The sequence below is a fragment of the Microplitis demolitor genome, chromosome 5, assembly GCF_026212275.2.
Source record: "Microplitis demolitor isolate Queensland-Clemson2020A chromosome 5, iyMicDemo2.1a, whole genome shotgun sequence".
NCBI lineage: Eukaryota > Metazoa > Arthropoda > Insecta > Hymenoptera > Braconidae > Microplitis > Microplitis demolitor.
In genome coordinates, this window is record NC_068549.1 from 8122904 (window position 1) to 8146512 (window position 23609).

A 23609-nucleotide genomic window follows, 5' to 3' on the forward strand; every position below is an offset into this window, starting at 1 on the left:
TACAATTACTTTTAAGTAAATTAACATAAGTTTCTTCGTATTTCCGTTTCGCTTTGGCCTTCATTATAGTACTACCTAAATTCATTAATCATTTTATGAGTATCTGACTGTCGCTGAAGTTTTCTTTTTATTTTCATGTCCTTTTTTTGTTGTTTTTTTTTTTTTTTTTTTATTGTAATATTATATTTCTTTTTTTTTGCTGCTGAAAATGAGTAATTATTGTATGAAATTTACATCATTTTGACAAGAATTGTTAACTTATTACAAAATAATGTTATTTGTACAAGTTAAATATTCAACAGCAGATTATAGCATGTGGATTATTGAACAACGATGAGAAAATAGTATGTAATAGTTAAATTTCTCTCAATATAATTTTTCATAATTGTCATTTTAATTTGTATAATTTATTCGATAGCGTCCCACAGAGACAGTACAAATAAAGCACGTACCTATAGCATGAAATTACAGGATATCATGAATTTAACCGTAGAGACACTTCATGGAATAAATTACTATGCATATCAATGTGATCCGAAGTTTTACGAACGATGTAATTATTAAAAGTAAGAAATATTTGAATTCATTGAAGAAAAATAAAAACGTGGTTTAAAAATGAAATAAAATAATGAACACTTTATTTTTATAATGTCGTATTCATAACAATAATAATATCGTATTTATTTTTTGCCACTGATTACATAAAATTATCATAAATATTTAGAGAGCTTCAATCGATTATTATTAAAAAAAAAAAATTGAGACATTCAGGAAATCTTATTTTTCACTGACACGAATTTTTTCCCATATAGTCATAGGTGTTAAAATACACTGTAAAAAATTTTGAGTTCACAATATGGTGCACAAAATCATTTACATGTAAATGATTTCGTGTGAAAATTTTCAACGCAGCCAATGTGAAAATTACACGACGCACAGTGTTGAATTTTTGGCCGTGTGAATTAGAACAGTCACACCATCAACGGTATAAATGTTAAATACTTATGTTAATAGAATCATTAATTTATTAATTTCGAATCATAAAAAACCTTATAATGGTCGTATAAATATCAATAGCAAGGATTTATAAATAGATATGTATATGTTCATTTAATAATAAAAACCTTCGATGGGTAATTTTTAATTACAGATCTTATGATCGAACAATCTTTGAGTTTTGATCTAATAAAACCGAACGGTGTGAAAGATAACACTTATACCGTGTTCAAAGTACATCTCTTGATGATTCACACCGAAAAAATTTCACACGGAGAACACCGTATAAAGTCCTCGAGGGCCATTTTTAGTCCAAAAGTTTTTTACAGTCTAAATCTCAGGATTCATTGCATCTGGGAAATGATTATGTTCACCTAGAAATAATGAACGATATGATCTGTCCTGAAGATGAAGCAGTCATTGACGTCAGATTCAGATTTATTGGGGATTCAATGGATACACCGGATTTTGTTAAAGGACCAATTTAACTTCAAATTTAAATTACTTCTTGTGATTTTATTGAAGTAAAATTTGTTAATTTTGATAAAACACCTTGGCTAACTTCTGAAAGTCAATTTATCAAGATTGCATCCATTTTTTTTCTCTCTTTGTTGTACTTTGGCTAAATTGTTATTAATTAAATATTAATATTCCTTTGACTATGCCTTCATATTACTTTTAGACATGAATTAATATTAAAGAATCCCGAGGATCTAAGAAATTCACCAGATACAGATTTTATGCTGACAACAGGAAAACTTATTAAATTTCAAGCATCTGACTTGAGAAAAGATGCCGGTCAAACAACAATTCCTCTCTTTGATAGACGCGAAGTACTATTTGATGGAGGTTTTCCTCTCAGAGGTAAAGATATAGGTCTTTTTCATCATGATCATGAAGAATCCGCCGGATATTTGGCTTTTAAAATTTTCGATTTCAATATGTTCTTATATTTGTATTTTTTATAACTTGAATATGCAAACATATATGTACATATACTGAGAGACATTTTTATCTCATAGTAATAAAATTTATTTGTAATTAGTAAAACACGTATTATGGTCATGCGCAAGTAAAAAAGATTACTAAATACGAATAGGAATTTTATTCAGATCGCGTTTCAAATTTTATTAGCATTTAATTCGTGTTTATTAGTATCGACTACGTGTTTATTTCTATACTATATGAATTAATATTGTGAATAATTAAGAAATAGATATATGAAATCTAAAAATTCGTTGTGTTTCATAGATGGATTTAAATTAAGAAATTTTGTTACAGATAAATTTCTTTATTAGCAGTAAATAATATCAAAATATTAAAGGTTATCCTTACATTCAAAGTAAAAAGTGTTAACTAGGTTAGAATCTTAAATTTTAGACTGTGGGCGATTTTCAAAGACGTAAAAATTTTTTTGTTTAATATCACATAAATACCCATACGAAGTCACCGATGCTCGAAAAAAATTTACGATCGACCGAGGCTCGGCTACGAATGCTCGGTCGAACGTCGGTGCTCTATTATCAGCCTATGGCTGGCACACCATCGGTCACCCAACTATATTCATAGCAATGAAATACGATCATCAGCCGATTCTCGGTCGATGATATGATAAATTTTCTTTTGCGCATGCGCACTAAATATCACATCAGCTATTTTTAAGCATTATTTACATATATATACTTTTTATTAGACAGAAGCAATCCTTACTGAATAAGAGAAAATAAATTTATCGCTGTTATTAAAAAAAAATTTTGTAATTTATAAAATCATGTCTGACCGTAAAAAAAACATCGGGCGTTAAAAAAAAAATGGATAATAGATCCCAATAAATATAAATAATAAATAAATAATACACCCTCACTGTTAATTGTTAATGATCATATTACAAATGATCGTGATCATGATAACTTACACAGTGAAATAATTGTAAATAATGTTGTAAATAAAGAAATTAATTATAGTGTATCTAATAGTAATACTGTAAGTGATGAGAATAGTTTTAATGATTATGTACACTGAGAAAACATTTCTCTTCGGACAATTAAATTGGTTTTGTGAAATTCTGTTAAACTAAATTTTATTACGTCAACATAATCTATTTTGTCATTTTTAACAAATGATTTAATAAACTCTATTTGGTTGACATTAATATTTCTCTCTCTAAGATATTAAAATTATTTCATCAATAATAATTCATTAATAAATTTCATTATGACAAAAATTAAAAGAAAATTTTGTTCTCAGTCTTGCGCTGATGTTAACATTCGATGCCCAGCGAGTCTTACTCCTATACATATTCCGATCATCAGCCGATGCTCGAGGATCGGACGGCGATCCTCAGCCGATGCTCGAGGATCGGACAGCGATCATAGCCCGATGATCGACCGATCACCGTTCTTTGTATGGATAATCAAATGATTGAAATTTTTATTTTTTATAAGTTCACAGATTAATTTCAGTATAATTAATTGAAAAACAACATTTTTAATTTTTGAAGATAGGTTATATTTATGAAGAAGTATAAAAACACAAATCATATCGAAGAAAATATTATTTATATTGAAAATTTTTTATCATTAAAAGTCTCGCGTATCTATTTCACAAATGTTTTTTTTTTTAATTAACGGCAATCACATGTGGCACTTTCTCACGAATTGAAGGTGGATGTCATAAAGTGACACTTGCAGTGATTTTAGTAAACACATATTTGCATCTAATGAAATTTTATTTTTAATAAAAATCTCATTTATCTCTCAGCAATTGACTTTATTGTTATAAAATGAAATTCATATTCGTAGATAATTAATATTTATTAATATGTAATGGTGTTTTGGGAAAAATTCAAGTACGCGTTTTTATTCATGGCGAATAAATTTGTCTCTCAGTGTATAAATTGTAATTTCAATCAAATCATATTAATAGATAATAACGTTTGCTCATTATGTTTTATTAATATATTTAATGCAAGCATTGTATTTTGATGATTATTCGGTTGGCATTTTTTTATAATTTATATATAAACATGACTCAAATAAAATTTCCGACAAAAAAACTCGAATATATGAAAATAACCCAAGTAAAATTTTATCATGTAAATTATTACAGAAAATAATGATGTGGAAAATGATTGCGCTTGAGGTGTGCAATAAAGTCTTAACTACTCAATTGTGTTACGAAACTATTTTTATTAAATTAATGAACATAACTGGATAATTTAATCAAGGTAGTACTTAGTTGATAAGTCTAAGACTCTATATATGTACATAAATAATATACATCCGTAAAGTTATCTTGTACTAAACCAGTTTAAAAAGTAAAAAAATTAAATCAAGGTATTTTCTTTAATTCATCGTATTTTTTAGTTTCATACAGTGTGTAAAGCCTTATTACTTTAAAATCATATGAAAAATGTCCAAGTATTTTTCAAGATTAGCAGTCTGCGGAATCAGAGCAAGACGTAAAGTAAGTTTTAGCTGAAAGAGTCACCCGTGTAACTCGACAAAGTAAAAAAAATGTGAAGAAAGTTGCAAAGAGAGAAGTTCAAATAAAGAAGAAAAAAAAATGTCAAGAAGTAACATAATTCACGAGTCTTTATTGAAACTTCCTTACGAGTATGGATTATAACTTTGGATTTATAGAAAGTAAAGGTGTACACATATATTTAACTGTCGACTCAAAATTTGGTAATAGATCGAGATGTTGTTTATAGCGAAAATTTAGTTCAATGCTTATTACGAATTCCGAATAAGTGACTAAGCTGGTTGTTTATCATTACACGAAAAAAAAATACTGTGTAGTAAAAGGTAGTACATGAATAATACTGACAACTAAATTTGTCGTAAGCATTGATGACTGTAGTTAATGTTAATATAGTAGGTGTATAGACGCGTATTGTTGAGGTTATTCCGAGTTAATGTTGGCATTTCGTCACTCCGACTTGTAGTAACTTCAACTACAGCTGCTGTTGTAGCAACAACAATTTTTTTTTTTTTTATGTACTTTTTGTATCCTGATTATTTTTTTATCACCTGCATTGAAGCTAGGAGTATCAATGTCTGTTTTGCTGGCAAGACACGCCAAATTCGAATCAATGTGATTTAGTGAGATTCGAACCCGGAGCCCTCTGCACGAAAGACTTGGTACTTCAATGACATCAACTGATTGTGGCTCCTCAGTTTAGTTATGCTTCATGAAACACTATTAGATATTAGTCAGAAATTTAAAAGATACGCTTAGTTTAGACTATGCCACAGATTTTCCTAATAACGAAATTTGGCAAACCTAACCTTGGCAAGCCTTTGGTCATCACTATAGAGTATCAGTCAGGAATTCCGAAGATACACCTAACTTAAGTCATGCCACAAATTTTCCTAATGCTAACCAAGTTTGGATTTTTTGACACGTCGTGTTTCGGTTTTCTTCATGAGAACGAAACAAGATTCGTTAGGCTTGCCGTAATTTGTTTCTAGTCAGGCATAGTGCGTTCACTTTTGATCATTTAACACTTTAATTTCGGTTATCAATGGGACAATATAAATAATTTGATCAGTTTTTACTAAGTATATTTAAAATAAATTTTGTCATGAGACATTTGTTCTTTTAATTCCATCAGCAAGAAATATATATATTAATAGTAATGGAATAAAACATTTAGAGAGCTATTGTAAAAGAACGAGTATCATGAAAATGTTATTTTTGGTGGTTATTCAATAATTTCGAATTATTTGCACGAATAAAGTTGAATATTATATTATTATTATTTAACAAAAGTTTAAATTGAGGATGAAAATTACATGCTCCATTATTTACATATTTATATATCACGTTACAGATGCCATAAGGGTGGATCTAGTGAAAGATATTGTTGAAAAGGTATGAGCATATAAACTTTTTTTGTTTTTGGTTCATCGATGTATTTTTCATCTAAAAGTATGAACATTAAAAAACACAAATTCCGAACTATAATTATCTATACCTCGTTATGACACTCAATGCGTTATAAACTAAAAGTATTTTAAAAAATAGTAGAATTATTTTATTTTAGAGTTCAAAATTTGTGCACTTCGATTTCTCTGACTGTCATTTCACTTGGTAGTTATTAGTAAAAATGGAATGAATGTCACAACTTCCTATAGTATATCAGTTTATGAATGGAGAAAAATTGGAGAGAATATAAAGAAAAGGAGTGCTCTTGACGTGTGCAAAAAAAAATGACTATACTTTATCATTTAAGGATTAACTTCTTTACCTCTATCACACAGTGCTTGAAAATCCAACTTTCTAAGCAGGTATTACAAAAAAATTTTACTATTTATTTAAACTACAATAATTCAGAGATGAATTTAGTTTTTGACACGTTTTATTTTCTAATCTTTATGTAGTCCTCTAAATTCAAAAATAATTTAAGGAGCTATTATTTATTATTACAAAATAAATTAAATTAATCCAAACAAAATTTGAAAAATGAGCTCTCTTAATCTGAATCAGTTAATATTTACTGATTATCAATGAATATTCACTGATGTAAATAGTCCCAAGTACATCATTGCAAATCAGTAAAATGTTACTGACTCAATTGGTAAAAATCGATTTACTATTGGAATCAGTAAAATGATACTGATTCAATCAGTGGAAATTGCTTGACTATTCTAATCAATAAAATTGTTACTGAATAAAATAGTGATCGTAACAGATGTAATTATTCATAACTACCGATTCAGTTTTTGATGCGGAGAAAAATCAGTAGTTATTGATTAATGCACATTAAAAAATACAAAAATTCATATTATGATCATGTATTAAGCCGTTGATGAAAATAGAATCAACATATACAAGTTTTTCGATCAAATACGTTTTCCATTCTGTAACCAAGTGGTATTTTTTCAGGCTCTACATATTCACTGCATTCTTTTGATACATCGATTTGTTGATTTAAATTTTTTGATCCATCAAATAGGTTTTGAAAGTCAAATTTATTTAATAAGTCTTCCATTTCAATATCATCAAGTAATTGTCTGTTAAATTATCGTAATTTTTCATTAAAAATGATTACAAACATTTATCTGAAAACCATAATGTTATTTAATTATAAATATAAAATAATTAATAAGACAATTTCAGGTTATGCATTACCTAACATGTAAATCAACTGCATACACAAAAACATTTACGAATTATTCAACTCATATTCGATGGAGACAAATAAATAAGTTTCATTATAGTATATAAATTATAAATCAACTTTTGTTTGTTAGAATATTTTAAACTTACCGTAATGATAGTGTAATATAAATAATATCTTTGATTGTAATTTGCAAGCAACCTCTGTCTAACGAACAAGCTCCCAAGTATAGATGGCACTCTTTACTGCCGTGAAACTAAATTCACTGATTAGTCAGTAAATTGATTCAAAGCTACTGATCTTTCAGTAAATTTTGTAACTGTTAGAAAAATCAGTAACATTTTTACTGATTCAGTTTAAGGGAGAGGATTTACTGATTATAAGCATCGGAATAAAAAAAAAGTTATAAAACTCGATACTAAAAAATAGTGATCTCCATTTATTCTTTTAATACATGTTTTTTGAAACCGAGTTACTAATTCACGTGCCTGATGACAAACATCAATAATTTTTATGTATTTAAAGTTTTAAATTGTAGACTTTCTTTCAATTTTATTAAAATACCTAAAAGTTTTATTTTTTTAGAATACTCGATACAGTTTGAAAATTTATATTTTACGTTTAATTGATTGTTAAAGTAATAAGTTAAGAAAGTAAAAAAGCTAGTTTCTATTTAATTTTTTATAGCGAAAATGCTTAGGTAATATTGCACGAAAATGCTTTTGAACTTTAATGTGGAGAAATGTTCATTAACGTATAATTTGAGAAATGTAGTCAGTGTATATTTTAATGCATTATTAAACTTGTCATACACTTTTCTTTATATTTCAACTAATATAAATTTTACGATATTTAGGTATACCTTCAATCTATAGGTTGAAAATTTTTGAACAGATTTCCAACCTTCTGTCTATTATTATCATAAATACATAAAAAAAAAAAAAAAAAAAAAATGAAATATGCATTGAATATATAATGTATTTCAACATGAATTTTTTTTGTGGAATCACTTACATTTACAGTGAAAATTCACATAAGAAAATAGTGCAGCCGTCTCTTCAGTTTCTTGTGACGACGGTCGGTTGGCCAATTTCGTAGTACGTCGTAAGTTAGACAACGTTTCCATTTTGCGCGACTGAATTATAGAGGGCGAAATTTTTTATTCTTTCACATTTTATCCTCGAGCATAGTGAGACAGAAAATGCTTGATGTCAACTTTTCCAACGTCGAGAATTCTCACTTACTTGTATTATATAATGTATAAACCAAAGAAGCAGTATAAAAAAAAACCATCAACTATTCAAAGAAAATTATGATTGAAAACAACAATGATCGACAAGTCAATAGGAAAAATATTATTATGCAAAAATAATATCATGTTTTATACACATTGCATGTTTTTATTATTATTATTATTATTATTATTATTATTTTATAGAAACTATGTTATATTTTTGAAATGAAAAGTGAATTATTTCAACATAATCATGTTAGAGAATACTAAGCTGGCAGTAAATCTCATCTGCGATCCAAAGAGGGATGAAAGGATCGAGAACTATATGAACGCATTCGCAAAATGGCACCATAGGAATATTACAAAGTTTGTTTTTCTGTAGTTAATACGTATTACTATTTTAGATTAAAATTATTTCTCTTGTATATTAATATGCACTTATGAAAAAAAATAAAATTACATATTTCTAAAAAATTATAAAAATTCGAAATTTATAAAATTATAATTTCAAGTTCTTCAACATAATTGATTTTTCTTTCTTTATTGTTTGTGTGAAGGGCAATAGCTTGAGAATATTCTCTAAAATTTTAGAGCCAGTTTGATGAAAATTAGCTATAAACTGAAGCGTAATTGTATAGTGCTTGTTCTCGTATTTGAAACTTTAAACTCGCTTATTGCAAAACTATGTTTTCAAATTGATGACTGCTGTTTTTCAAAAGCTGTTCAATCGATCAGGTAGAAACTTTCTGTTTCTATAAGACATAAGGATATACCTCCTTAAGTTACTTCTAACTATTTTGTCAAAATTTATTCTGAAAAGTTACAGACAAAATAAAAAGTGATTCAGCATCCAAACGAAAGTAGATTTCTCATTATTTCTTTAGTTTGAAGTTTCAAGATGAAATAGAATTAAAAATTAATTTTTTTTTATATTTTTAATGGATTCTAAGGTCAAAAATCGCGAAAAATGGAATAGAATTTTAACCATAACATATAGAAATCAATTATTTAACTTTGAACTTTCATTAATAAATATAAAAATTGGAACAACTATGGTAAAAGAAATAAATAAAAACAGAAAAATATACCTTATATTAACAACTTTGACGTCTTCGTTACCCAATAGGCTACATGATTCTTTTAAAAAGTTGAAAAAAGCGGTGGAAGTAGCGTTTTTTGTTAATTTGAAAATATTACATCACCAGCATTTCTAAACTAATTGACCGATTTTATCCATCTTCAACCTTAACCGAGATAATCATTCATAAAATAAGTCTGCTAAGTTTCATCAAGTTCAGATAATAACTGAAAAAATTTTATAGTATTGAATTTTGATATTTAGCCAAAATTTTTAATTTCATTTACTTAAAGTTCATATATCTTTCTAAGTATTGATTTTAGAGATTCGACTTATATGAACTTTTTTGTAGAAGACTAAATTTCATACACTGATAAAAAAGTTGACTTGATTCAAGAGCGAAAATTTTGAACCAAGAATTCCATTTTGAAGAAAATGATTTTCTTGAGTCAAAAGAAAATCATTTTCTTCAAAATGGAATTCTTGGTTCAAGTCAACTTTTTTATCAGTGTACAAAAATATTGCATACTTTTTTTCCTGAAAGTCAACCGTTTATTTGTTAACAACAAAAAACCACTAATTTCATTAGAAATTAGACTTTCAAGGTATTTACGCGGGATGTAGTTGAAAGTACCGTTAAGAGCTCAAAATTAGACTGAATTTTTATTTTAGTATACAGAACAAGATTTTTAATGTCTGATATATATATATTTATAAACTTTCGAACTAGACATATTTTTTAGAATCTACTTGATGAATTACGATAGACTACGACGAAACCCTTTAAGAATTTCCACCTCGAAGACAAATGCAAGACAAATTTTCATGAAATTTACCAAAAAGAGAAAAAAAAATTATTTTTGTTTTACAGTTAGATTAGTTCTTATCCCAAAAACCCACATTGTCCCTAATAGTTTTAAATGACGAAAAATTTTAGTTAGCCCGTTTTGCTCCTCTTTCTCTATACGGTTGTACTTTTTATACAAAAATTTTTAATTTAATGAATAACTAAATTAAATTGAATTGCCATGTTTTTATAACAGCATAAGAGTTAATATTTTGATCAGCTCAGTTTTCGCATGCACATATGTATGCAATAAATCTTTTGACAATATCGACAATCGAGTTACGTTCTATAAATGTTGGAATATTTAGTAGGAGTAGATAGAAACGAGCATTGTATTGGTCCTCTGAACACGGTAGTGTTATTTGTTTTGCTGATTGTGAATGGATTCTAACGGCCCTCGCAACTATTTTCACTAAGTGTGCATGCATTTTCTGTCGATGTAAACAGGTGTATATATCATTTCAAATCGAATTTTAGTCAACAAAAGATAGCTTTACTACTATTCCAAAAGATTAATGACACGTTAACTAATGTATTTAAATTATTTCTTTGTAATTTCATTCTATTTTTTTTAATTAATTTATAATTTATAATATAATATTACTTCTCAATAAAAAAAATTTATCAATAATGGGCATAAAATTCTTCATTATTTTCTTTTACTTTTGGGTACTTGTGTAGAAGAGCGGTCTCGTGTATTTTTGATAAGCAAAATTTCAATTTTATATACGTATTGCTTTGAAACAAGTTTCATTAGTTAGTATGTCTCAGCGAATTGAAGGTATATTTGATTTATTAGGTGATTTTCGAGTATCAATAATTTATAATTTTATACATAAAGTATAAAGCATGTTTGATTTCAATTATATCGGGCAAGTATATCCAACTTTAATTTGTTTTAAAAGATCAAAGTTTTCAAAAACTCGAAGAGCAGAAGATTTCAAAATTCATTGGGGACCGAACAACTGGATAATGGCTTATTCGAAACTTAATGTTAACAAATAGAGGGTGCTATTTTTAGGATATAAAGGCGAGGTTGTGTCGTTCTATTTAATCCTAATGCAACCGATTCACCAATACAGGGAACTGGCACCACGGGGGCCTCTCCAAGCCCACTTTGACCAAATTCTTTTTATTTCCTGAGATGGCAAGAGTTTCTGGCCCACAGAGGTATGAACTCGTGGTGGCTGTGGTTAGAAACCACGCGCAATGAGGATTTTTGATTATACCTGCGGATAACGTCCTCCCTTAGTAACTCACCTATAATTTTCGACTATAAGTGTCGTCTAGGGAAGAGATAGGGGCTACGCAGTGCATGTATAACCAAAAGAGCAAGGAAACGACCTCCCGTAAAACGAATTATTACAAACGGGGAGAACCCAATTTTAGGGTATTAAGACAAGGCCGCGAACTGATGCCACGGGTGCACGGAAAAAAAAAATATTGTGCTCACCACTCAACGGTATCGTGATATTCACTTTCCTCGGTTGGTTATACGTTGTATACAGAAAGTCGTGGTCTATTGGATCGTGATTATCGGGATCCAGGCGGATCCGGAAATCATAAGATCATTTGAGGAAATCTTAAAAACATTTGAGGTTAAAATAGATGAATTTTTAACTTTAAATTCATTACAATTTTATTTTTAGTTGGAATTAATAATTACATGTTAATAATTCTAATAAGTGCAATGAAAAGTTATTATTTAATATGAAGTAATGTAATCAAGTAATAGAATATGCGTAAGTAATTGATGTAAATTTTTTATTAAATAATTTGGTTATGAGTGGTGGCGTTTGAGAAGTAGATCGCGATAATCACGATAGGTTTTGGTATGATATGGATACGTTAACTAACGATCACTATTATATACATTTAAGTATATTCACAATCCGTAGGATCATTATAATAAGTATCTAGTGTTTCATTCATATTGATATATATATCGTGAAAATCAAGTAACAATTTAGAACTAATCACGATACAAATGTCGCTCTCCGTTGGTGAGCGATAAGCGCAGTATTTTTTTTCCGTGTGGGTCTTCCCAAGCTAACTTTGTCCAGAGTCTATTTATTTCCTGAGATGGAAAGAGTGTTAGGCCCACAGAGGTTTGGACTCCTAGTGGATGTGGTTATACTCCACGCATCAATGGGGCAAGATCTAAAATCACCTCTGGTTAACGTCTACCCTTAATCACTCGATTATATTTTCGACTAAAGCTGTCATCTAGGGACGAAGTACGAGCATTTCAACGCGCGTATATCTAAAATAGATGAGGTAACGGCCCCTGTAAAAAGAGGTAAGCATTGAAAGTAATTGGTTACCAGTTAGCTCGTTTTATTAATTAATTAATTTCAATTATATTGTCTTTAAAATTTAAAAGTTCCATGCAAGCACGCACTCATTGCCATAATTTACTTATTATTCAATGCATTGAATCTTAAGTCAACTACCAAAATTGAACTAATATGTATATTGTGTCATAATTAGTGATAGCTTCATCTGAGTACGCCAATGAACTAATCAGCAAAGCAATGTTAACGTACTTTTGCCATAAACTAAACCTTATACTAGTACGAACGATATGAATTGACGGTGTGAAAGATCAAGCAGTGTAATTTAAAACGGTATGAAAGTTTTTCTTTCACACCGTTCTTCGTTCAAGTATTGTCCGATAATATAATCTGTAGTTAAAAATGATCAAATAATATATAGGTTGCAGCACTAGTATATCATTACTATTATTGATGCAAATTACTTTAAAATAAAAATTAAATGCCTAGTGTCGAAGTAATTGAGAGTTTTAAATAAATAACGTACACATTTACATCATTGATGATGTAAACGTTCTAATTCACGAGGTCCAAAATTTAATACCGTATGTCGTGTAACTTTTACACAGACAGTGTTGAGAATTCTCACCCCAAATCAGTCAGACCACACTGCAGACTCAGAATTTTTTCGATGAATAGAACGTGTCTCAATTGAATCCTTTCTTGACAAACCAGATGACATTGTTGGAAAATTTATTTTTTTCTCAGTGTATATATTTTTAACAAAATAGTTTAAAGTAACGTATTAAATCTATACATACATTCTTAAGTTAGTGTATTTACAGGCTCTTGTGATCTTTTCTATAATCCTAAAAGCCGAATAAAGTTCACTAGCTTTCATATAATACTTTACTTCAGATAGTGTTTTTTGTTGAGTTTTAGAGAAATCCTACAGCTCTCATCGCTTCTGAAAGTCTGTCTGTCCTCACCTTTCAACTTTAAAACTAAATTTGTTGTATGCATAGAATTCGTACCAGTTATATAAAGTCATAGCTGGTATTATATTATCAAAAAGAATTTTGCTCTGTGACAGTAATATGTGCAAAAGTTAGAGATATCATTTTTTATTTTTATGTTGGGTTAACGTAATCAGAATAAACGGAATATAATTTATGACTTATCAATGATATAGCATTTCAATACAGAAACTGAAAAAATTTTCATATGAAAGAAGAAGTAGACGCAGATAATTTTATAATTAAAATTACTCAAAAATTTTAGGTAAAGGTGGGACAACTCAATTTTTTTGAGAATTATACTATTTCTTTCAGTAATTTTTAATCAAATCGATTTTTAGTAAAAATTTATGTTCAATTTAAATTTACTTCAGTAATAGTATAAATAAAAATTATAAATATGACAAATAATGACGATGTAAAAATTTAGAATTCTACTGAAATAATGCAGTATAAAATTTGAGACCATTTAAAAAAAATCCCCGATTCGGCTAAATTTACCGACATTTTTTTAGTCTAACTCAATTAGCGAAGACATGTAATTTTTTTTTCTTTACATTATTTAATGAAATAATTTCAACACATTTCTGTTTTTTATTTTTATCAATTTAAATAAAATATGTTTTATTTATATATCGTAAACAATTTAGAAGATATTTCGTTTATAACCTATAATAGTGAAGATTTTATGAGTATTAAACAGATGTAACACCCTGCTGTAACCGAGTTTTTCATAAGTTTTATAGATTCCTACAGAACCTTTCATGTGAAAACAGAGTTATGCTTGACCGGTTTTTATTATTTTTCTTGAATAAAACTCATTGCAAATTATGAAGTGTGAAATTTGAATAATCGTTATATCATTCTGTGTTCAGCATTTTGCACGTAAGTAATATTTATTTTCTTTAGACTACAATTGTTTTTCCTTTTTTTTTTTAATATAAATAAGAATGCAAAAATAAACATGTAAAAATTTACTTTTAAAAATATACTTAAATTAGCGATAACGTAGAAATCTTTAAAATACACCAAAAAAATTTACAATGTGCATTGTGATTTTTACAAGGCAACAGATTAAATTTTATTTTATAAATTTTTACTAGTTGCATCGTACTTGATTATGCTAAATCATAATATTTGGAAAAATATTTGTAAGAAGTAAAATGGAAATAATAAATTAAATAAAAAAATAGTAGAAAATTCTTAGACTCACCACAAACTCCTTGATGTTTAACTCGCGTGTTTCTTCGATCACGACAGCTAGTTTGACGCAGCTGGCATTGATTTACATACGTTATGTCATCAGTACCGCATACAGGTTCATGAGATTTTGGACAGTTGGTAGGACACTGGCAGATAGCACGACCCGTATCAGATACGATGCAAACTGCACCCCAGGCACAGTATGTTTTTTCACATGGTTCTGAAAAGATATCGTTTTTTTTTTAACAGCCGTTGAAACAACCAATTGAAATTATACAAAAAAATCTATGACTGATAGATATATTATTTTGATAATTATTACAAATTTAATGAACTAAGTTGAATTTATAATATTTTAATAATTTTATGAAAATAACCACTTTCCCTTTCAAGGACAATTTTTTCAATTGGGACAGTGAATAATTTCTCTCACTCATTATAAGTTTTCAGCTGACCATGTAACATCCTCGGGAACCATCTTCACATCAATAATTTTTTACAGTTTTTTTTAAACCCTAAGAGTTCGAAAAAAGTTCAACTTGAAGTTCTAGTCTGTCTCAAATTCAGAGACATTCTACATTTCAAATTTATTTGAAATTTTTTCGAAACTAATTTTTTTACGTAGGTGTTTGTATGCATAAATAACGTTTGTTACTAGATCTCCGTAGATCTAACAAGTTGATAGACATATATCTAATCAGATCTATTTGATCTAAAAGAAAAATTAACTAACTGAACGCAGACATAAACTGGTTTTTTCCTAGATCAGAGCTCGTTTAAAAATAGTTAAAAAAAATACACTCGGATATAATCTTAACAGGGGTTCTTACTTTTTTCTCTCGCGCACCCAACTGAGCGAACGTATTATCTTTGTTGCACTAATTTAGTAATCAGGAACGTTGGCTGAGCTCTTCTCTTAAACAAACGAATATTATCACAAAATTATCGCGCACTTCACTAGATTAGATAGTAGTGCATCAATGTGCAGTCTATAGTTTGCATTTAGAGATTTTGTTTCTGAGAAAAACTCAGCTGAAAATATATCTGATAACCCCTGTTGAATTAAAAATTTTATTGGGTTTTTCAAAGACTCTTGTGCATTATAAAATAATATTCATTTAAGAAATCATCGATATTTTCATTTAAAAAAAAAAAATTTATTCTTTTAATCTGCAAATCTCGACTCGTAATAAAAAATGTAATCTTAGTAAAAGCAAAAACAGAAGCTGCATTAATTAGATTGAATGTAAAAAATTGATGCACATCTCATATTTTCAAGAAATTTTTAGCAATAACACTTTACGCGATGAAAAATTTCGTCTGCACCTCGGGGACATTTTTTCCATCGCGTTCCTTGTAAACGAGGTCAACTCTTCGCAATGTTGCTGATACGATCAGTTGGTGCGAGGAAGTCGTATTTCACATAGTTTATAACAAGCAGCGGTAAACAGGGAATGACTCCCGCTTGGTCGATGGTAAACAAGGCACGTTAAGTAGTAAAGCGCCACTCGTGGTCAGTCGTCTCACGGATAGGGTGAATGCTCGAGTTATTTGGTTCCCACACTCTATGTGTGCATTGTTATTGATTTTCATACTCTTTAATTTTTCAAATTCAACTAATTACAATTTATTCATTGTTTATGATGTATACTCCCTTGTATTCAAATATCTTTACAAATAAAAGCAATTAGAAAATTTACAAAATTAATCCTCTGTAGGGTTCGAAAATAATGACGTGCATTAACGGAAAATCATTTAAAATTATTTTAGATTAATGAAGATTTATTATCATCAAAGTCAAAATTAAAAAATATAATTGAAAGTGATAGTGAATTAATTATACATAATGAACGAGCTCAAAGATGTAAATTAAATAATTACAATTTTATAAAGAGTAATTATTTGAAAAAAATCGTTTTTTGCTTTTAACTAAGATACCCACTTCTATGACATTTATTATTTCTTAATCGAAAAAATCATCTGTCACAATTTGTCTTATTTTGTAGCTAAGTAACGTAATTACTTATCTATGTTGAAGTGAAAAAATTAGCAAAACGTCATACCGTCAAGGACTCTAAAGCGTTAATAAATTAAATCGTAGCTGGAAATTCGTTGAAATTTATTCAGTACCATAGTATAACTTGATAATTTTTGGCACTTTATAAACAAGTAAGTAGACCGTTGACGTTTACATCGAGAGTAAATGTTTATTAATTGGAGTTGAGACAACGTTTTCATTCAATATTCCTGATTAATATGTTTGTAAGTTAAGTATTTATTGTTCAAAATAAAAGTACTTAAATTTATCGAGTTTATTTGTTCATTCATGTAGCAAAATATTGAAGAAATTTTACTAAAAACAAAAATTATTACAGAATATTGTACAGTTACAACGTAATTGAAATTGTATTATTTCTACTATCATAAGAATTGAATTACTTACATTCAGTAATTTTGATTATACAAAAAAATGTGAGCTGCATTAACAAACTGAAGCATCTATTTGATAAATTATTATTATATAGATGGAGTGAAATTTATGGCAAAAATTACAATACATTATGGGAGTGGTTTCCATAACGTATGGTAACCATCTTTTTGAAATATCGATTATGAGAACAGGACCCATACAAGTTATGGTAACCAATCCCATGTATGCAGTTATTTCTATATATGGGAACAGTCCCTATGAAATTATGGTAACCGTTACCATATATTATGGTTATCATTACCCGGTCACAAATGAAACTTGATTTAGACTTGGTCGTCTTAAGTCGTAACTAAGTAAGCCAGTTAAGTTTGAACCAAGGCGAATCCGGAAATGTGTAACCATAATGTATGGTAATGCTTACTATAATATTAGGGTAATCACTATCAGTAGTATAGGAATTATTACCATAATTTTATGGGAACCGTTACCATGATTTCTAGTTAGGTATAGGGTTAATTCCCAGGCGCACCTAGTAACCATTACAAGGATTTATGAATTTTAATTATTGAATGGTCACTGCAGTTACCATACGACATAGGAACTATTATTATTACTATTACTACTATTATTATTATACACTGTAAGAAGAGCGGTGTTAAAAATGGATTCATTTTAACTCCGCCCGATGTTAAAATAAAATTACACCGGTGTAGGAGGCGTAATTCGGGGGTGTTAAAATACCGTTGTAAAAGCGGGGTAACCGGTGTAAAAGCGAAGTAAATTTCGTCCGCTTGGAGTATTAACTTTAAAGATTATAAAACACGAAAATGTCAGTTCTCTATGAAAATTAATAAAAAATATAATTTATTAACAAATATAGTGATCGGGTAAGTAAAAATATTCATAAAAAAAAAAATTAATGTAACGGGACTGTTAAATCCGCCTCCGTTTGACGGGAGGCCGATACCTCACCCTTTCGGGCATACTCGCGCTGCGTAACTCTATTTGTATATTATGACTCCACCATATATTATAAAAGCGAAATATGAGCATATGCTCACATTAGCTTACCCATTAGGCATGCAGTGCATGTGGGTGCCTCACGCACAGCCACCACGAGTCCAACCTCTCATGGACCCAAACACTCCTCCCATCTCAGGAAATAAAGAGACTCTGGTCGAAGTGTAGCTTGGAATGGGTCCCCCATGGTACCAGACTTCAGCTCTGGTCAACCGCTTGCGTAAGATAAGTGGTGGGACGCAAGTTCATCCCAACCCATACGGGTTACCTCTACTTATAATCACTAAGGATTTGAGACAAGCCATTATATACATTTGCCCTAATTTGTCACCTAGTGTTCACTTATCTCCGAGCTTTTTGGGGACGCCATTAGTGTTTTAAGTCATAAAAATGACGGCGATAGTTCCACTCGGGAAAAATATTCATAAAGTAAAATATTTTAACACCGGTACAGAATATTTACACCGGGGCGGCGTTATTTTTACACCACTTTCGTAGATAAAATTTAACACCGCCGATTTTAACACTTACATAGTTAATAAAACTTTTTCCAGAAATTATGGGTATAAAACCGATAATTCCTAGTAATTATTACCATAAAGTTATGAATTAATATTTCATAAACGTATTAGAAACGATTACCATAATTTTTTCTTCGTGTATTAAGTATTAATAGATTATCGAGATTTGTTTTCTCCGTGTAAGTATTCTAGTATAGAATAAATAATTTTACACATGTGAGATAATAATACCTAAAGTAATTAAATCATTTATAATCTTTCAATTTCATTGAAATAAGATTTGCTTTATTTAAATATAGGATTATATTAAAGAAGATATATTAATATGTGATTTGAATAATTATAAGGATAAATTATAAATATTTTATATCAACATGTATTACGAGAATGTTATAGTATAATATGATATCATTTTTTTCTCATTATAAATTAGAATAGAGTTACTGCAAGATAGACCAGGTCGCTTAATATGAATAAATAATTAGTACGGAAAGTGATATAGGGCCGGATAGCGTAACTAATGGTGCATCCGGTGCGTAATTTGTTGATCCGGATCTGACTCGCGGTCCTTAACCGTAGTCCATACTATCGGGTGTACTAATCTAATTTATTTATTCATTTTTTTTCTTAAGACAATTTATAAATTAAATATCGTTAATTTTTATGCTTTTTATATATTATCATCTTGGACGCTTAATAAGAATATTAACTTATTATCAGTGAAACATAGAGAAAATTGGGGCACGATGGGCCACTTTAAAAATTTAGTAAAAAAATTAAAATTTGAAAAACAGTTGAACCTGTGGGCCAACTCCAAAACTTCCCGTTGTTTTGCAGCTCAAAGGACTCAAGAACATTGTTATGAGTGTACATCTGAGTAAAGTAAAATGTGAAGAATGGTTGGACAAAAAAAATATGCATTCTGCTGAAAAAAAGTAATTTTTGTCCGACGATATCTTAGGAACGAATCAACCGATTTGAACGTGTTTTGCGGCAATCGAAAGAGCTTATTGAGACTTAGATTTGATCAAACTAATAAACGAATCGGTCAAGCTATTTATAAGTTATGCAACAAAATCCTTAAAATTTATTTTTTCATTTTTATTTTTCGAATAACTTGGAAACTGTTTGACATATCGACTTCAACATCTAATCAGTCTAAGTATAGGTGAGCCCTTTTGACTGCTCTCAAGTACGTTCAAATCAGTTGATTAGTTCCAAAGATACCGTCGAATTAAAAAAAATTGAGATATACAGAAACAAACATACGCGCGCACGGATGGACCGACGGATGTCTATCAGAATCAGAATGATCAGAATTAGCTTCATAGGACTTTAAAACATTGAGATCTGATGAAAATTAGGTTTTCGAAATTCAGATCAAACCTAACAACTTTCCTTTTTTTTTAATTTTCAATTTTCAAAACGGGAAGTTAAAAAAAAATTTCTCGAAAACTTATTTGTAAGTTAATGTCTCGTTCGGATTAAGGACCAAAACGAAAAATGCGAGATTAAATGGGACACCTAAAAAATCTGTAGTAATGAAGTTTCTTAAAAAACAGACATTTCTATTGTATCTGTTCAGAGTAAATGAAAATAATTTGTATATGGTGTTTGAAATTCACAAAGTATAATTGCTGGTTTACGTGTGCCGTCGCACCTTAGTTTACCCTAACTATTGTTATATGATATCGTAAATATTAGTAAAACGGTATCATTGTTTACATTATATTCATAATGTAGGCCCCCATCGGAAAATTGTAACTATTAAAATTTACCCGGTAAATATTATTGTTTACAATAAGAATGATTGTTACAGAGCCAAACAAAGTTCCCCTTTTTCTGCGACTGCTCAACTATATTATATTCAACTATATTGTTTATTCATATTTTATTCATGTAAGAATTAGCCCTCAACAAAAAGAAAAAAAATACCCCAGTAATGAATGATTTTTGATGATTGTGGTGAAGTAAAATAAATTTTCAATTATACTTTAATCATCACCGAGCTGGTGTATAATTTTCAAATACACGATGGTAACTATGACACTTTCGATATAATGAAAATTATCAACGATAATTATAATTATTGATCCATTATGTGAGTGATTATTTCAATTGTTGATAGTCCTTGTTATTCAGCGATGACAACGGTTATTATCACACAAAATCTGGATTCATGTTTTATCCTGAGTTAAACATTTCTATTTTGATAATACCTGAATGTAGTTTCTGTGCTGACACCTGTTTCAAGGCTTGTGTCATTTATTAAGGTATCATAAATATACTGGAGTAGCAACAATTCTCAAAAAAAAGTTCGGCATTCCGAATTTCAAAACGTTACACAATTTTGATCTTTTGTAAAGATCAATACTCGAAGAAATTGAAACAAAAAATAATAGAATGGAATTGGAAAACGGAATTGAAATTTTGTCAAATACCAAAAAAGTTAGAAATTTTCGATTTTTTGTAAACTTTTCAAAAGTTCTTGTAAGTATGAAAGTTTAACAAAGTCCGAAAAATCGCTTTTTTGAAATTTTCATGCTGAAAAATTGTAAATTTTGTCACTGTTGTGACTCAAATTAGATTTTTGTTCAGTTTAAATGAGTACGAAAAAATCGAAAATCTGAACATTTATACTAATAACAAGACTTATTGTAAAATCTCTTGAAAAATTGAAAATGCTGATCGTTTTCGAGTGTTTCTTTTATATTTTAAAAATTTAGTGAAAAATAAATTAACTTTCTGAAAACGTCTATGCAAAATTTTTGTTTCGTGTTCCAATTCCAACCTATAATTTTTTCATGCTTGTATTCTAATTAATGTTGAAGTATTATAACCGTTCGATAAAGTTCGGTAGCAAACAAATGCTACACGGCGAGAAAAATCTCGTCAAAACAACTGAACATTTTGTTACTACAGCTATACTATCTATAGTCAACTTTTTTTACGATATTCTGTATAGTCATTTTGACGATCCAAGTATCGTCGCAGTGTAATATCAAAATAGCAATGCTATTGTCATCATAGGTATCCGAAGAAACGCTAATAAGACAATCTTGAGAATAGTTTTAGATAAAAAATAAATTAATATAAATTAAAAGATGTCAAGTTAAGAATACAGCCTCATTAACCATTTCATAATATATGTTTCAATATTCAGGCTCAGTGACTTGTGTTGATTAATCAGTTATTTATAACAATTTAAAAAAAAACTGTTAACAAATAATTTTTTTAGCTAAAAAAAAAAATAATGAGACATTTTTTAAAATTGAAAATGTCCATCTGCGTTTGATATAAATCTAATAATTATAACAAAGCAAAAAGAAATTATATGACGGCATTAAAATTTTTTTACATTGGAAAATAATTATTAAAATCAGTCCGTAAAAACTATTATGATTATACAATAGGTACACATGCAGTTTCAGTAGGTTATCTCAATTATGATAACAGAAAAGCTCGTCAATTACTAAAAAGAAGTATGTGATACAACGCTTACAAAGGCTTTTTGATAGTTAGCTTGAAATTTGCCTACTGCGCAAGTTCCACATTCTTAATCAACGCTATTACGATCCATCGTATCGTCAATATAACGATACGAATACGTATAATGACAAAACGATAACCTATTTTGTCAAAATAACTGAATCTCGATGGCAACTTTTCGGAGTGTGGCTCAAATAAAAAAATGAATTCTTATTGGAGGATAAACATTGGATAGTTTATTCAACGAGACTATATAGATCATTAAAATAAATAAAGATATTGTTAAATTAACTATACTGTAACTATATTACAATAATTAACAAATGAATAGTTATTTTCACAATCAACTGTTTGGTTATACTTTAAATCGCTAAAATAAAATTTTTCTCGCCGTGTATATAAAAGAGGCTGAAATAAGTAATGAGCTTGTTTCTTCCCACTGAGTAAAAACAATTGCGATGCAGGTTTTCGTGAATAATTATCAATACTACCAGTTAGAAATTGGCATGTTTTGGTTGAAGAGCCAACAAACTTTGTTTCCATGTCTCTTGGTGAGATTATAAACTAGTGTATTGCACACTTAGGGAGAAAAGTTTGAAGTTCTAAGTGCTTAATGTGCCTAAGCCAAAAGCGGTGGTAGCAAACATGTAGGTTGGGTTGTCTTATATTTTTTTCATCACATCTGTCATGAGAAGTTAAAATTTTTGTCATTGTTTGAGAGAGGGTTGAGGCATGTGCATTTTTATTCTATTTGTTTTTCCATAGCAGACAAGAGCTACTTCCCTTCCTCTAAACAATTCATAAATTAAAGCTCCCCATGCAGGTTGCGGTGAACGATATGTTTAAATAAAAATTCCTATCTTTTGCTTCGGAACAAAATGGATTATTATTGATTACTTAAATTTACTTAAAAACAATTTTAAAAAACCGATTTTTTCCTATTAATTTATTTTAACACTCAAACATATGAACGTAAGTAAATTTATTTTTTACGACGAAATGAATGATATTTTTGTAGTATATTGAATTTATTGGAAAAAAATTAAGAAAAATTCTTTGGTAATCGTGTACTGAAATTCTCTACAATCCGTGGTTTTATATAAAACCTATAAAAATGTAAAAAAAAAAATTTTAAACTATTTAATAAAAAGAAACGAAAAGTGTTCTCTTTTTTATCTATTACAAATGCACAGTTAATTTACGTTTTTTAAGCTCACACTTTTTTTAATTAAATACATTTTAGTTCGTCTAATGACATTATGTCCTTTTATAAATTTTTTGTGTTCAAAGTAAGAGCAAATATTTAACAACGACATGAAGAATAGCTTAGATTAATTAGTTGTAAAGTTGTGTTTCAATTTGTACGCCTGGGTTTTT

The 23609-nt window shown here is 29.0% G+C and overlaps 1 protein-coding gene across 2 annotated transcripts in view; it reads right to left on the reverse strand.

Moving 5' to 3' along the window:
* LOC103580443 (agrin) overlaps positions 1–23609 on the reverse strand; it is a 231031-nt gene that overhangs the window by 96191 nt on the left and 111231 nt on the right. For both annotated transcript variants that reach the window (XM_053739365.1, XM_053739364.1), the window contains exon 4: positions 14782–14991. In XM_053739365.1, coding sequence (XP_053595340.1) covers positions 14782–14991 — 210 coding nt within the window. The remainder of the gene's footprint in view (positions 1–14781; positions 14992–23609) is intronic.